General features: G+C 33.9%; 1 protein-coding gene across 1 annotated transcript in view; it reads left to right on the top strand.

Annotated features, from left to right (window-relative positions):
* ZDHHC17 (zinc finger DHHC-type palmitoyltransferase 17) overlaps nucleotides 1–8,960 on the top strand; it is a 77,111-nt gene extending 68,151 nt beyond the window's left edge. Inside the window, exons 14-17 of the mRNA XM_039343300.1 lie at nucleotides 778–861; nucleotides 3,237–3,394; nucleotides 4,617–4,711; nucleotides 6,016–8,960. Coding sequence (XP_039199234.1) covers nucleotides 778–861; nucleotides 3,237–3,394; nucleotides 4,617–4,711; nucleotides 6,016–6,154 — 476 coding nt within the window. The 3' untranslated portion in view covers nucleotides 6,155–8,960. The remainder of the gene's footprint in view (nucleotides 1–777; nucleotides 862–3,236; nucleotides 3,395–4,616; nucleotides 4,712–6,015) is intronic.
* Nucleotides 8,961–12,203: the final 3,243 nt, after the last annotated feature.

Genomic DNA, 12,203 nt, shown 5'->3' with positions numbered 1-12,203 from the left:
AAACATAGCCATGTAGTATTCTGTATACTAATGTAGGTAGAAGCTGATTGTTAAATCTTAAAAGAGTCAATTTTGTAAACTTAGAAATAGTTAACCTCCAGTTTTTGTCTAATATGAAATTGAAATATGAATTTGGTGAAAATTTGAGGTGAAATGTTTGAGAGAAACAATAGAATCCAGTAATTACCTGCTAAATAATTAGAGTAGAGTTAGATTTGGGGCAAGAAAAATACAATTTGTAAACAGTATGATTTATAAAATACTGGTAAAATATAAACTTAGGAATCAGCATCCGTCTCTCACAGTTAAGAAAAATTCATCTGTTCAGTTTTCCAGAAGAAAATCCTGAGGCTATAGAAGACTGAAAAATATGCAGGGTTTATATTCTTTTTGAGCAGCTGAAACGTCTTGAGTGAAGTTTTTGTGATGGATTATTCTCATAGATAGGTCAAAATGTAGGACACAACCCAAAAATATGCATTCAAATAATTTCCAGTATTCATTTTTGTATTATGTTGTCATTTCAGGAGATAATTATAAGTCATTGAGCAAAACATCTGTTTTTATATTTCATGTTTATGCTTGTTAGTACTTTTGATTAATTTTAGTACATCCATGTTCATTGGATCCCTGAGAGGCTTGTGATTTATTTGCAAACTGAAACACAATTATTTTAAATATTGTAGCAGAAAAATTAGGCATGCCCATTATCTTTGTTGTACTGTTAATATAGTGCAAAAATGAATGTTTTATTATAATACTTTGTTTATTCCTCAGGAGCAGGCAATCATCGTTATTTCATGGGATATTTATTCTTTTTACTCTTCATGATTTGTTGGATGATTTATGGCTGTATCTCTTGTAAGTTTAGTTTGTTTCACATATTTCTTTCTTTTTTTTTTAAGAACAAATTTTATTGGTTTTTTAACTTTTACAACAAAATGCTCACGACACATCGTGGTGATAGGGTAGTCAAACATCCAAGAACAAAATCATATATGAATAACTCAAGTAGATACATTAAATATTCCTTCTCTATTTCCCTCAAATAGTATAATATATTTAAAATGATCCATTTCTACATTAGATTTCTATAGATCCTAATCCTGTTTTCAAACTTTATTAATTTACAATTATCATAGTCCAATTTAATCTTAAATAAGCATATTATCACTTTGGGTATCCCTTCCAAATGTATTCTAGTTCTTAATCTCATGAATCATTAATTTTATCAGAAATCTCTCTTATTTCTTCTTCCACTACAAAATAATTATCCTGATTAAAATAGAATATTACTCTACCCTATACATATACAGTCCATCAGTCAATCTATCTCTATAGCAAAGCAAAATAATACAAAACACTAAATCATTTCAGTCCATTAGGAAAAATTCAAATCTCATCCAGATAGGTATCATGTCTAAAAACACACATATTATTATACAAAGCATCATCTTACTAACTTAACATGCTCAATTAATTGTTAAATCAATCCAAATCTCTAAAACCTCTTCCATTTTCTTATTCTCATTCCATTACAAAATAATTTTCATACAAATAAACATATTATTCCAAAAGGTACTTTCTTACTCTGTTTAACGTATATATTCTAGTGATCACAAGTTTTTCTCACACTTCTAATTCTAAATCTTAAACCTTAAGTCAATCCATATTTCTGCAAGGCCTTTTTAATCCATTACATATAATTTTAAGTTTCTCTTTTTAGTCTTATTCTGGCTTTTTTTGTGGTAAGCAGGTTTCCATAACAAAGCCTCTATTTCAGCAGATAGATCTCCCTTTATTGCTTGTAATGTCATTTGGGTCAGTAGAAGACGTTCCATCCACTGTTTTAGGTGCCTGGATCCTTTGTCGTTAGACCCTCATTGCTTTAAAAGTTCAAATCTCAATTTTTGGTTCTTTTGAGCCTCAAGGATGTGAGTAGAATGCTTATAAGGTAATATAAATTCCTCTTTAATCTCAGTTAGTTCCCCTTCTGGTATAATTTGGTTTATAGAATAGTCAGTTGAAGTCTGGGAATCAATTTGAAGGTTTGGGGTAAGGTTTCTGGCTCTTATTTCTGTAGTAATCTCTTTTATTTTAGCGCATACTTGCTCAGTGGCTTCATAATTTTTTTCCACTATAAATTTACAATTTAGTTGTAAGTAAGGTTTCTCCATTTCAATAATAATTGAAGACACTCCTTTTTATCTTTTAATGGGGGCTATATTTACTGAAAGTTAAGCAATGTCCACCCCCACGATTTCTAACCACTGCATCAATATCTTTATCTTTTCCCTTCTGTAATAGTTTGAAGGTCAAGCCAACCTCATCTCCAGACAAAAACAGGCAATTGCAATATTAAATTTTCATCACAAGATGTCCTCAGTGGGTTACAAAATCTTTCCCAAACAGCATTTTTTTCTTTTTCTTTCTCTTTTTTAAAGATAAAAAGTGAAAAAAGAAATATTCTTCAAGTGTAAAATGAAAACAAAGCTCTATAAAAAAGTTTTTTCTGTATCCCAAAATATATAAAAGTAAGGTATAGTCATTAAAATTAATTATTCTGTCCTTTTATTCAGTGCATTTCTTCCCACGCAAACAAACACCACTCTCCCGAGGCAGAGAAATGATTCCAAAAAAGCTTTTACAGGCAAAGAGAAAAATAGGGTGAAGAGAGGAGAAAGAAGGGTCTCACCCGGATCATCAGCGGTGGGTCTTTCACGCTTAGATGTTCCTGTGACTTTCAGCTGGTGCAGCTAGATGATCGGCCATCTTGTAGGACGATCTTAGCTCTGTCTGCCCTAAGGAGTTAGCTGGAGCCGCGGAAGAAGCTGCCGCCCTCCCCCAGTCAGCAACAAGCCTCATCGGTGATTGCCCATCCAGGGCGACTTTCAACCCACTACGGGGTCTACTGGCGAAGAAAAAACAGTCGGTGGAGAGACGAGTCTCTTCACATGACTGGAGTCGCCGTGAACTGGAACCAGAAGTGTTTCCCATATTTCTAATTGCCTAAGTTTTTAAAATGTATCTGCTCTGTGCATCAATTTTGTAAATTTTTCTTCATATTGATTAATTAGTTTATCTGATTTTTACCATTAAAATACTTTCATTTTGAAACTATTTTCATACAGTTTACTATTGGAACAAAAAAAAATCCATTTAAATGCTGTAAGGAAAATAGTATGGAGCTATTTTGTAAAATTGTGATATATATAATATATATATATTTATTTCAGACTGGGGAATCCACTGTCACACAAGTTATACAACAGATGGTTTTTGGACGTATATTACACAAATTGCCACTTGTTCACCTTGGATGTTCTGGATGTTTTTGAACAGTGTGTTTCACTTCATGTGGGTTGCTGTACTACTAATGTGTCAAATGTATCAGGTAAGAAAAAACAACTTAATAGGTACATAGAGGAATCTTCTGTTGAATATATGGAATGTATCTTACCATAGAAAATAAGTTCATGCATGAGGAAATGATAGACAGACAGACAGATAACATTCTTTCCTATCCTTCTGTTCAATATAAATTACATATTTTAAATGAGTTGATTTCTGAAGTTTGGATGGCATAAATTTGACACTATTTCTGTAGGATGTGGTCAGTTTGGTAGATCAAATGATGAGGGGCAAATTATGATTTCAAATTTGTTCTCATGGATCTTTTATTATAAACTATCCTAAGTGGAAGAGACAAATAAGAAGCTAAAAAAGACTTTAAAAAGTACATACTGGATGTAGCTGTTCTATTTGTGAAAGATAATACAATACTGTCAGTAAAATTTTGCTCCTAAATTTTCTGAGAACATGAACTGAAACATTAATTTTGTCAAGCCCTGACAGAGTAGTTGATTTTAATAGTTGATTTCATTTTTTTTCTTTTGTATGTATGTGTTTGTTTGTTAATATTGCTGATCCTTGAAAGTTCAGCTGAATGTTTTAAAAAAAATTCCTGGGGTTTTTGTTTGTACAATTTAGTTTTAAGTACTATTTTAATTTATTCATAAAATGTATATGCCTTCTTGTTAACTTCCACTTACATCTAGTAAAAAAGCAAAATACAGCTAGATGAAAACTTTTTAAATGAAAAGTGAATAATTTAATGCTAAATAAAAATTATCACCCCACAATTATTAAGACTGTAATGTTTTGAGTTGTATTAGAGTTCAATATTTTGGGAATGTGTGAGTGTGGTGACTGCATGTAAAAGACTGTCCCTGAAAGGAGACATGGTTGTTTCATGAGTCACTGGTACAGTGCATTGAGTTCACACTAACTCCAGGTTTTGAAACTCTTTTGCCTAATCAAATGCAAAATATTGTACTGTCCTGTTAGTTAACTCTTTTACAAAGGAAAGTATTGACTCAGATATTGGCTTGGTGTTTAACTTGGTTTAGAATAGCTATTAGGGTACCTGTAATATACTGAAAATATATTTTATGTGTGAAAAACATATTCTTTTAACATTCAATTGGAAAAGATAGCACATTTTCATTATCTTTTGTAACTGTATCTTTAAATGAATATTGATTCTGCTTTTGGTCGCTTAATATTTCTATAATTTCAGTGCTTCTAAATATTAGTTGGCTATTATTGTTTTCTAGATTTCTTGTTTAGGTATTACTACAAATGAAAGAATGAATGCCAGACGATATAAGCACTTTAAAGTTACAACAACATCTATTGAAAGTCCATTTAAGTAAGTATATAATTAAAATGTGTTTAAATGCATGTTTATATGATACTCAAGATGAAACAGGTTAGATATGACTGACCATGAATTGGTCAGTTTATGTGGCTTTTTAATTATCTTTTTTAACTTTTCATGAAATATAACAAATCAGTATTTCAGCAGGTTTATGTGGTGATGGTATGGAATTTTACCATGGAAGAAAAAATAGCTGAGTAGTCATAAAATATCTCATAGATAAAATATTTTTACTAGCTACTTTTCCATTCAAATTGATAAGTACCCTGTGGCTTAATTTCAAGTTTTTAAAAATAAATCTGCTCAAATTGTAATCTTAATAATAACAAATTTTGGGTCCAACCAGGGTTGTAATAGAACAGTAGGAATAATTGAGAAACTTCATTCACTATCATAGCAGAAGTGTTTTCTGGATATGCCCATTCTTGAAGCAGGCCAGCTGCTTTGTAGCATAGCGTACATACAGAGGAATGCTTCATTTGTGAATGAAAGAAAGCACCTCTGTGTACTGGTCCAGCATATAACCCTAGACTGCTTTTATATGACATACAACAGTTTTAAATTACTTTTTTATGACCCATGACTATCAGTCCTATTTGTTTAATATTCCCTTGAATTCCTCAAACTTTGTCTAGTTTCAGTTCACTGTACCTTCTGTTATCTCATTTATCTCTCCCCAACTTTTTGAAATTCAAATATTACCTATAATACTGTCAAACTAACAGTAACCTAATTCCATAAAGAATGAATAGTCTGATGGAAGATCCCAGAAATATTATGTGTAATATACATTAATCATCACTTATGAATCTACTTAACTTTTCAAGTGTTCTTTTCTAATAAAATTCCAGAAAAGATTTCATTACATTTGATATTTTTCCTTAATTCTCTTTTCATTCACCCAGCCTTCATATAGCACTCCATTTTTACTACTAGCTGCTGTTCTGCTGTCATTTTTGTAATTTGGGTTCTATCACTAATGCTAAATGGCATGTATTACCTCCTGAATATAGTATCATATCAGTTCTTTTGAAACCCAGAATAATGGATTAGTAGCATGTCCCCATTACAAGGCTGAGAAAAGGCAGTGTATGTAAGACTCCAAATAAGTTATTTGAATCTGGTATTCAGTTAATAGCTTATAACTGTAGCAGTTCAGTAACAGTAAACATTGTCATTACACAATAATTACTATGGAAATCATCCATGTTATTATTACGGGTAACTTTGTATTTGTTAGCTGCAATATTAAGTACTTAGACCATTTTTTTTTTGTTTTTTTCTTTTCTTTTTAGCCATGGATGTATAAGAAATATTATAGACTTCTTTGAATTCAGATGCTGCGGTTTATTTCGTCCTGTTATTGTGGACTGGACACAGCAATATACAATAGAATATGACCAAACCTCTGGAACTGGCTACCAGCTGGTTTAACATCCACTTCCAATATGTGAGCATATCAGATCTGAATGGTGCCTGGAAGTTTGTTTCTTTTGAATCCACATCACTTGAACAGTAGCATGTTATGAATAGAGCTAACAGTGAATCTAATGGTACCTTCTTTGCACCTGTTTTATTAATGGAAGTTTTAAAAAGGACAGAATAAACTGCCAATCCTGACAATGAGGAAGAAGAAGGGAATTTTAACTGTTCTTACTACAGGAATAACTCCGAAAGACATATTCACACAATTATATTTTAGTTTCACAATGAAGCATGAATTGTTAAAAATACAAACAGAATAAAGTCATGCTGTGCTGAAGATTCAATATTTATTTCCTAATTTGAACAATTTCATTTGAAGTTAAATTTTATGAAGCTAACATCTTGAGATCATTGTATCATATTTACTGCAATGAAATTTTGTATAGATTTGCTGTAATATGTGCATTGAAAAATGTACATTAAATACGGTAATGAATTATGTAGTTTTGTTGGGGTCTACCATAAATTGTGAAGTTGAGGATGTTCGTCACAAAACTCTTACCTAAATGTAACAGTAATTATCAGTTTTTAGGACTGATTTATCTCTGATACAATAAATTACTCATAATAAATCTTATATGAAGTTGTATATCCTGAGCAGAAAAAGCAACATAGAAGAAATCTTAACTTTTCTGCCTAATACAAAACACCTGTTAAATGCATGATGATACTTTCTAAAATTAGATTACAAAATAAAATATGATCTGCAAAAATTAAAGAAAAATGTTATATATGCTGTTAGTACAACTTTGTTTCATAAGTAATGTGAGACATTGTGCATGATATATTCTACTGTCATTAGAGAATTGGTAAACAAGAAGTTACATGGGAGCCAAAAAATCAAAGGTTAAATTCTAATTAATTAGGATATGATTGTTATTAAATTGGATGCAGTTCCCAAGAAATATAGCTAGATTAAAATAATGTTTAAAAAGATAAAATAAATTTAAGCTAAATTTTAAGCTAAATTTATTTCTTTGTAGCACATGTAAGTTATTGATATTACAGGTGTCATGAATTATATGGTATGTTGATAAGTGGAAAAATACAATAAACCTACTTTCAAATTATGAAATTTAAAAGACAAGGAATGGTGTAAAGTCACATTCCAGAAGCAATTTTTTTGTTGTTGAATGTGATGCACTGATTTTCAGTTATAGCATTTTTATATATTCCTTGTGAATTTTTCACTGCTTCCTTAAATATTGTTTACAGAGAGACTTGAAATATGTTTGAGTTCTCTTAAGTGCTGTAGCAGTATAGTGGTTCAAAAATCCTGTGAGGAGGATCTAGGGAAGGAATCTTTAATACAGAAGTAGAGACCATTGTAAAGAATGTGTATCTGTATATAAATAATTTATCAACTAGTTTTTGTAAGTGTGTGTGTACATGTGTGTATGTTAGTATATTTAAAAGCTGCTCATTTCATTTTCAACAAAAAGTGTAGGATGATATCTAATGGGCTTTTTAGTAATAATCAATATTGCTATTAATAGGCACTGTACCCTGCAACTTCACTGCATGTTTGATGCTTGGCAAAACTAGCATTTCCTGTAATATTGGGATTACAGGTATTAAAGCAATCCAGTGGTATTCCCACCCCTTGCCTTAGAAAGAGCAGTGAAACTGTAAATAGTTGATGTTCAGTATTTGCAAGTATGCTTTTCCCCCTTTCAAGGTGTTTCTTTGATTGCCAGGTGTCCATAGTTTGCAAGTACCAGATATCAAGATTTACAGAAATGCAACCTTAGTATAATTTGGATATTTTAATATTGAGAAACTTAAACTAATCTTTAATAAACTATGGTTAGGTTAAGAAAGTGAAGTTATGTGCAGGGAGGTAAAAGGGCTGTGCCAGTTTGACAGATACTTTTTAGAAAAATACTAAGAATATACTATTCTTGCAACATTCCTTCTCATTTTTAATGTTAAAAGCTGAAAAGATTAGGCAACACTTCATTTCATATTTTAATTCCCCAATCTTTAGCAGATTTGAGAAGCCCTACTTATTTTGTCTTTTAATAATCATGTTTTCTCCTTTAATAATCATGTTTAGAATCTTAAAACCCTTGATTCTACTTTGGAAAAAATATATTTTCACAGAAACAATTGCTTTTGAAAGGCCTCAGAAGATCAATATATTTGTAGATCTTCTGCTATATATAAAAATATGTACCATATAAAATCCTTGTTCAAATAATTGTGCCCTTCATACAATAAAAAGTAAATTTCACTTAAGTGGGGAAAAAGTATAAATTTTGTTTCTATACTCTGCATAATTGTCAGAGAAAAAGTAATGGAAGATAAAAGTTAAATATTTGAAGCACCTAGAATTATTCTATTGCCAGAAATTTTGAAATGTATAGTCTCAAACCCGAAAGAGGAAAATACATAGAATATTTTTTTCTGCTTGTTGAATGTATTGCAGCATACTACAGCACCCTAAGGCCTTTGTGAATCCAATTAAAAAGATTAGAATTTTGGCATTCATTGATATACTAAGGATTAAAATATTGTGTGTGACCTAGAAAAATGATACATATATTATGCAGGTTTTAAGTTTTCCAGTGCACAACTTTCTCCCCATGGTTTTCTTTTCAACAATATGCATTAAAAGTGCATCACTGTTTTAAAATGAGTATTTTGTTTTTCTAATTTATTTATAACTGTGCCAAGTTTTATTTTATTGTTATGACTGATGTATTACATTGTGAACAAAATCTGTAAAAGGTTTAATAAAATAGTTCTCCTTCCATAAAGTTGTCATTTTTTTTAAGTTATTAATCAAATATTTGTCTCCTAGATACTACTGCTTGTCTTAGCTTTTGCCCTTGCTTTGCTTATTCTGATTATTATGCTCAAGTGGCCCAGTTCTGGAGATCTCTTTTTAGTTAGAGATGGAGTCTGATTGAACCCAAATTAGGAGACACTTGTTTCTCCTCAGATGTCAGGTTTATCAGCTTGAGAAATGGCCAAAACTCTTTGGCCATTTCTGATTAAGTAAATAGATTAAGTTTCCTGATTAAGTAAATAGAATTTATCTATTTTGTTAATGTTTTTACCAAATAGGCAAGAAAGAGAATGAAAAATAATTCAAGTGTTCATTGGTAAGAAAATTATTTCTATGGACTATTCTGCAATTCTACCTTTAACTTCTCATCACCTTCCTGGTCTTCTTAGATTGGAAAAAAAGCAGGAAATATTTAATTGCAATTAATGTTATCATTTGCAGATATATCAAAAGAGAGAAAACTACCCATACTTGCTTTGGCAAACCCACCTCACAGATGTCACTCATTACATTAGCCTCACTGCACTGATAAATAATGCATGTGTGTGCCTTCACATGCAAAGAGACTTTTGTTTATGTTACCTATGCTATTACTATGAATGTACTAAGGCAGAGGATCCTAACCTTTTGGGCACCAGGGACCGGTTAAGTGGAGAGAGGTTTTTCCATGGACTGGAGGGAGTGTGGTTTCGTGTGCTGCTACATCCTGCGGATGAGGCTTTGCTTGTTTGTGCGGATCAGTTGCTGGCATGCTGCGGCCCAGTACTAGTCCACGGACCGGGGGTTGGGGACCCCTGTACTAAGGAGACCGCTGTAATTTATTTATTTATTATAAATTTATTAAATTTATTTGCCCCCCATCTCATTTCAAATGACTCTGGGTGACTTGCAGCATAATAAACATTAAAGAGCAATTAAAATAATTGGATATAAAAAGATGTAAAATGTAATATTTGATTGATAAAAGGAGATAAGATCCCTCAATTTTTGAACACCTGAATAAGAATCTGCCTTAACTATGAAATGTACTTCATTCTATAGTTAGTCTTCAATGTTAATAAGTAAATATTCTGAGATACAATAGAATAACTGCCTTGCCTTGTAAACAGAGAAAAAGATACGGTTCTCTATCTTACTCACTTCGTCAAATGGATTGTGAAGTTTGCTAGCAAGACTACTTTCTCTGCCTTTTGTCATGCATATTGTGCTACTTCCAATACAATTGGAATTTGTGGGAACAAATACCTTCAAATAAGGAACAGAAACAGCTGTTAAAGCTTGCAAAATGTCAGCTGTCTGCAAATGGCCTGCAATTACGCAAAATTGAATTATACACAGATTGATTCCTACAGCATGTATTTCCCTTGTAGACAATTGCACAGGGGCCAAGAACCCATCTAAACCTTCGTAGTAACTTAATCATGTATGTGTGAAATTGCTCCAACTGTGTACAGATGTAGTATTATTTAGTTGAGCAGTGTATTTGCTAGAATCAAACCAAATGTTTATATATTTAAGCATATTAATATGTTGAGTGAAATTCTAAAATAATGTAAAATTCCAGTTCATTAGAACAGTGTATTTGCCCTTCATTCTTTTGATTTTACCTACTACTTCTAAGTGCTTGCGTGATTTACACAATTCAAATAGTAGTCCTGCTTCAGCAAGTGTCACCTTCTATATCTCTAGGAATATGGATCCTTAGGTATATCCCTAGGAACAGGCAAGCGCCCCCATGATTTTGATTACAAACGCCTTTCTTTTAGGATATAAAAGAAAGCCTCTTGGAGGAGGCTTCGTGGTATCCGAAGCAGAATATCCAGATTCAGTCACAGGTTTGTTCCATACAGTATTAACCTTGTAAACTCTAAAGCTTCCTCCTTTTGTTATGTATTTAAGATGGACAGTGATTATTATTTATATGTTACTTATATGTAAGGTGTAGGTCTGTACATATGCTGTATATAGTATATTTAAATGTGTGTTATGTATGTGTACACTTTGAGAGCAAGCAACTAAATTTCATTTTTAACGTGTGCCATTGTGCCCAGTAAAAAATGACAATAAAGGTTATCTATCTATCTACCTACCTACCTACCTACCTACCTAAATAATTGCCATCAAGAGTTCTCCAGCACAGGAGATAGAGAATCCACCAATGGGTTAGCTCTGTCTTCCTGCCCATTAGACCATGTCAGCCAAACTTGCTACGCCCGTCCTGGGCTAGGACACACCCAGTCTTGACTTGGTCTCCAGTCCTAACAGACGTGGCAATCTTAGCTACCAGCAAGTAGGTTGTATTGAGCTTCCTTTGGTGAATTCTCCTTTGCATCCACAGTCATTTCAGCAGCGCTGAGATCAGCGCTGCTTCAGATGACTGCTGAAAGGTAGGATTTCTCCCCAGGGATTCTAGCAAGAGTGGAGGTTTCGCACTTCCCTTGTCGAGCCCCTTACCATCATGCAGCACTGGATCAGTGCTGGAGCCCACTCCCCTTCCACTCTCCTGCGTGGCCATGGAGGCCTCAGTTGGCTTTCGCTTTTGAGATCTGCCTAACTGGTTTGCTGCTGTGGGATCGCGGAGCTGTCGGACGGGTGCGGCCGCCATTTTGACGAGGCGACGAACCGCCATTGCCAATGGGCCTAGACAAGGCCAACTCCACCTTGCCAGCAGGTAGGCAGTGGAGGCTTTTTCATGAGGGATGGGGCTCAGTCCAGCCTTATTCCCAAGGTCACACCCCCAGATAAAATACCAGGCCCTTTGGGGGCCGAGACAACCTCGGCCGCCATCTTGGATGGCCTCATTAACCGAGAGCAATCACTCCAGGGTGGACAGCACAGGCCTCAACTGGTGCTTCACTTATAGATCTGGCACCACCTTGCGGGCTACGCATGTGCGGGCTGTCATCACGCAGGTGATTTTGCCGCCTCCGTAGAGCCACCCGCTGTGCGAAGGTGCTGACACTTCACACCCTTGGCACTGTCACCACCAGCGCCCTATGAGCAAGCTGGCTGTTATCACACCGTGATTTTGCTGCAGCCGTGGATGCGACCAGACCATTAACCGGCATTTCTGGTCAGGTAGCCAGGGAAGCAGGGTGAACCAAGGCCGATATTGCCTTAGCATTCCCCTGCTTCAACCGCACTAGTTTGAATTGATCCACTGCCAGAGTTCCCTCTCAGCACTACCTGAGATAGCTTACCTCAGGA

The sequence above is a fragment of the Crotalus tigris genome, unplaced genomic scaffold (genome assembly GCF_016545835.1).
Source record: "Crotalus tigris isolate CLP2741 ecotype Arizona unplaced genomic scaffold, ASM1654583v1 scf7180000017836.1595184, whole genome shotgun sequence".
In the NCBI taxonomy this organism is placed as follows: Eukaryota; Metazoa; Chordata; class Lepidosauria; order Squamata; family Viperidae; genus Crotalus; species Crotalus tigris.
This window is presented reverse-complemented; position numbering and strand designations above follow the sequence as displayed.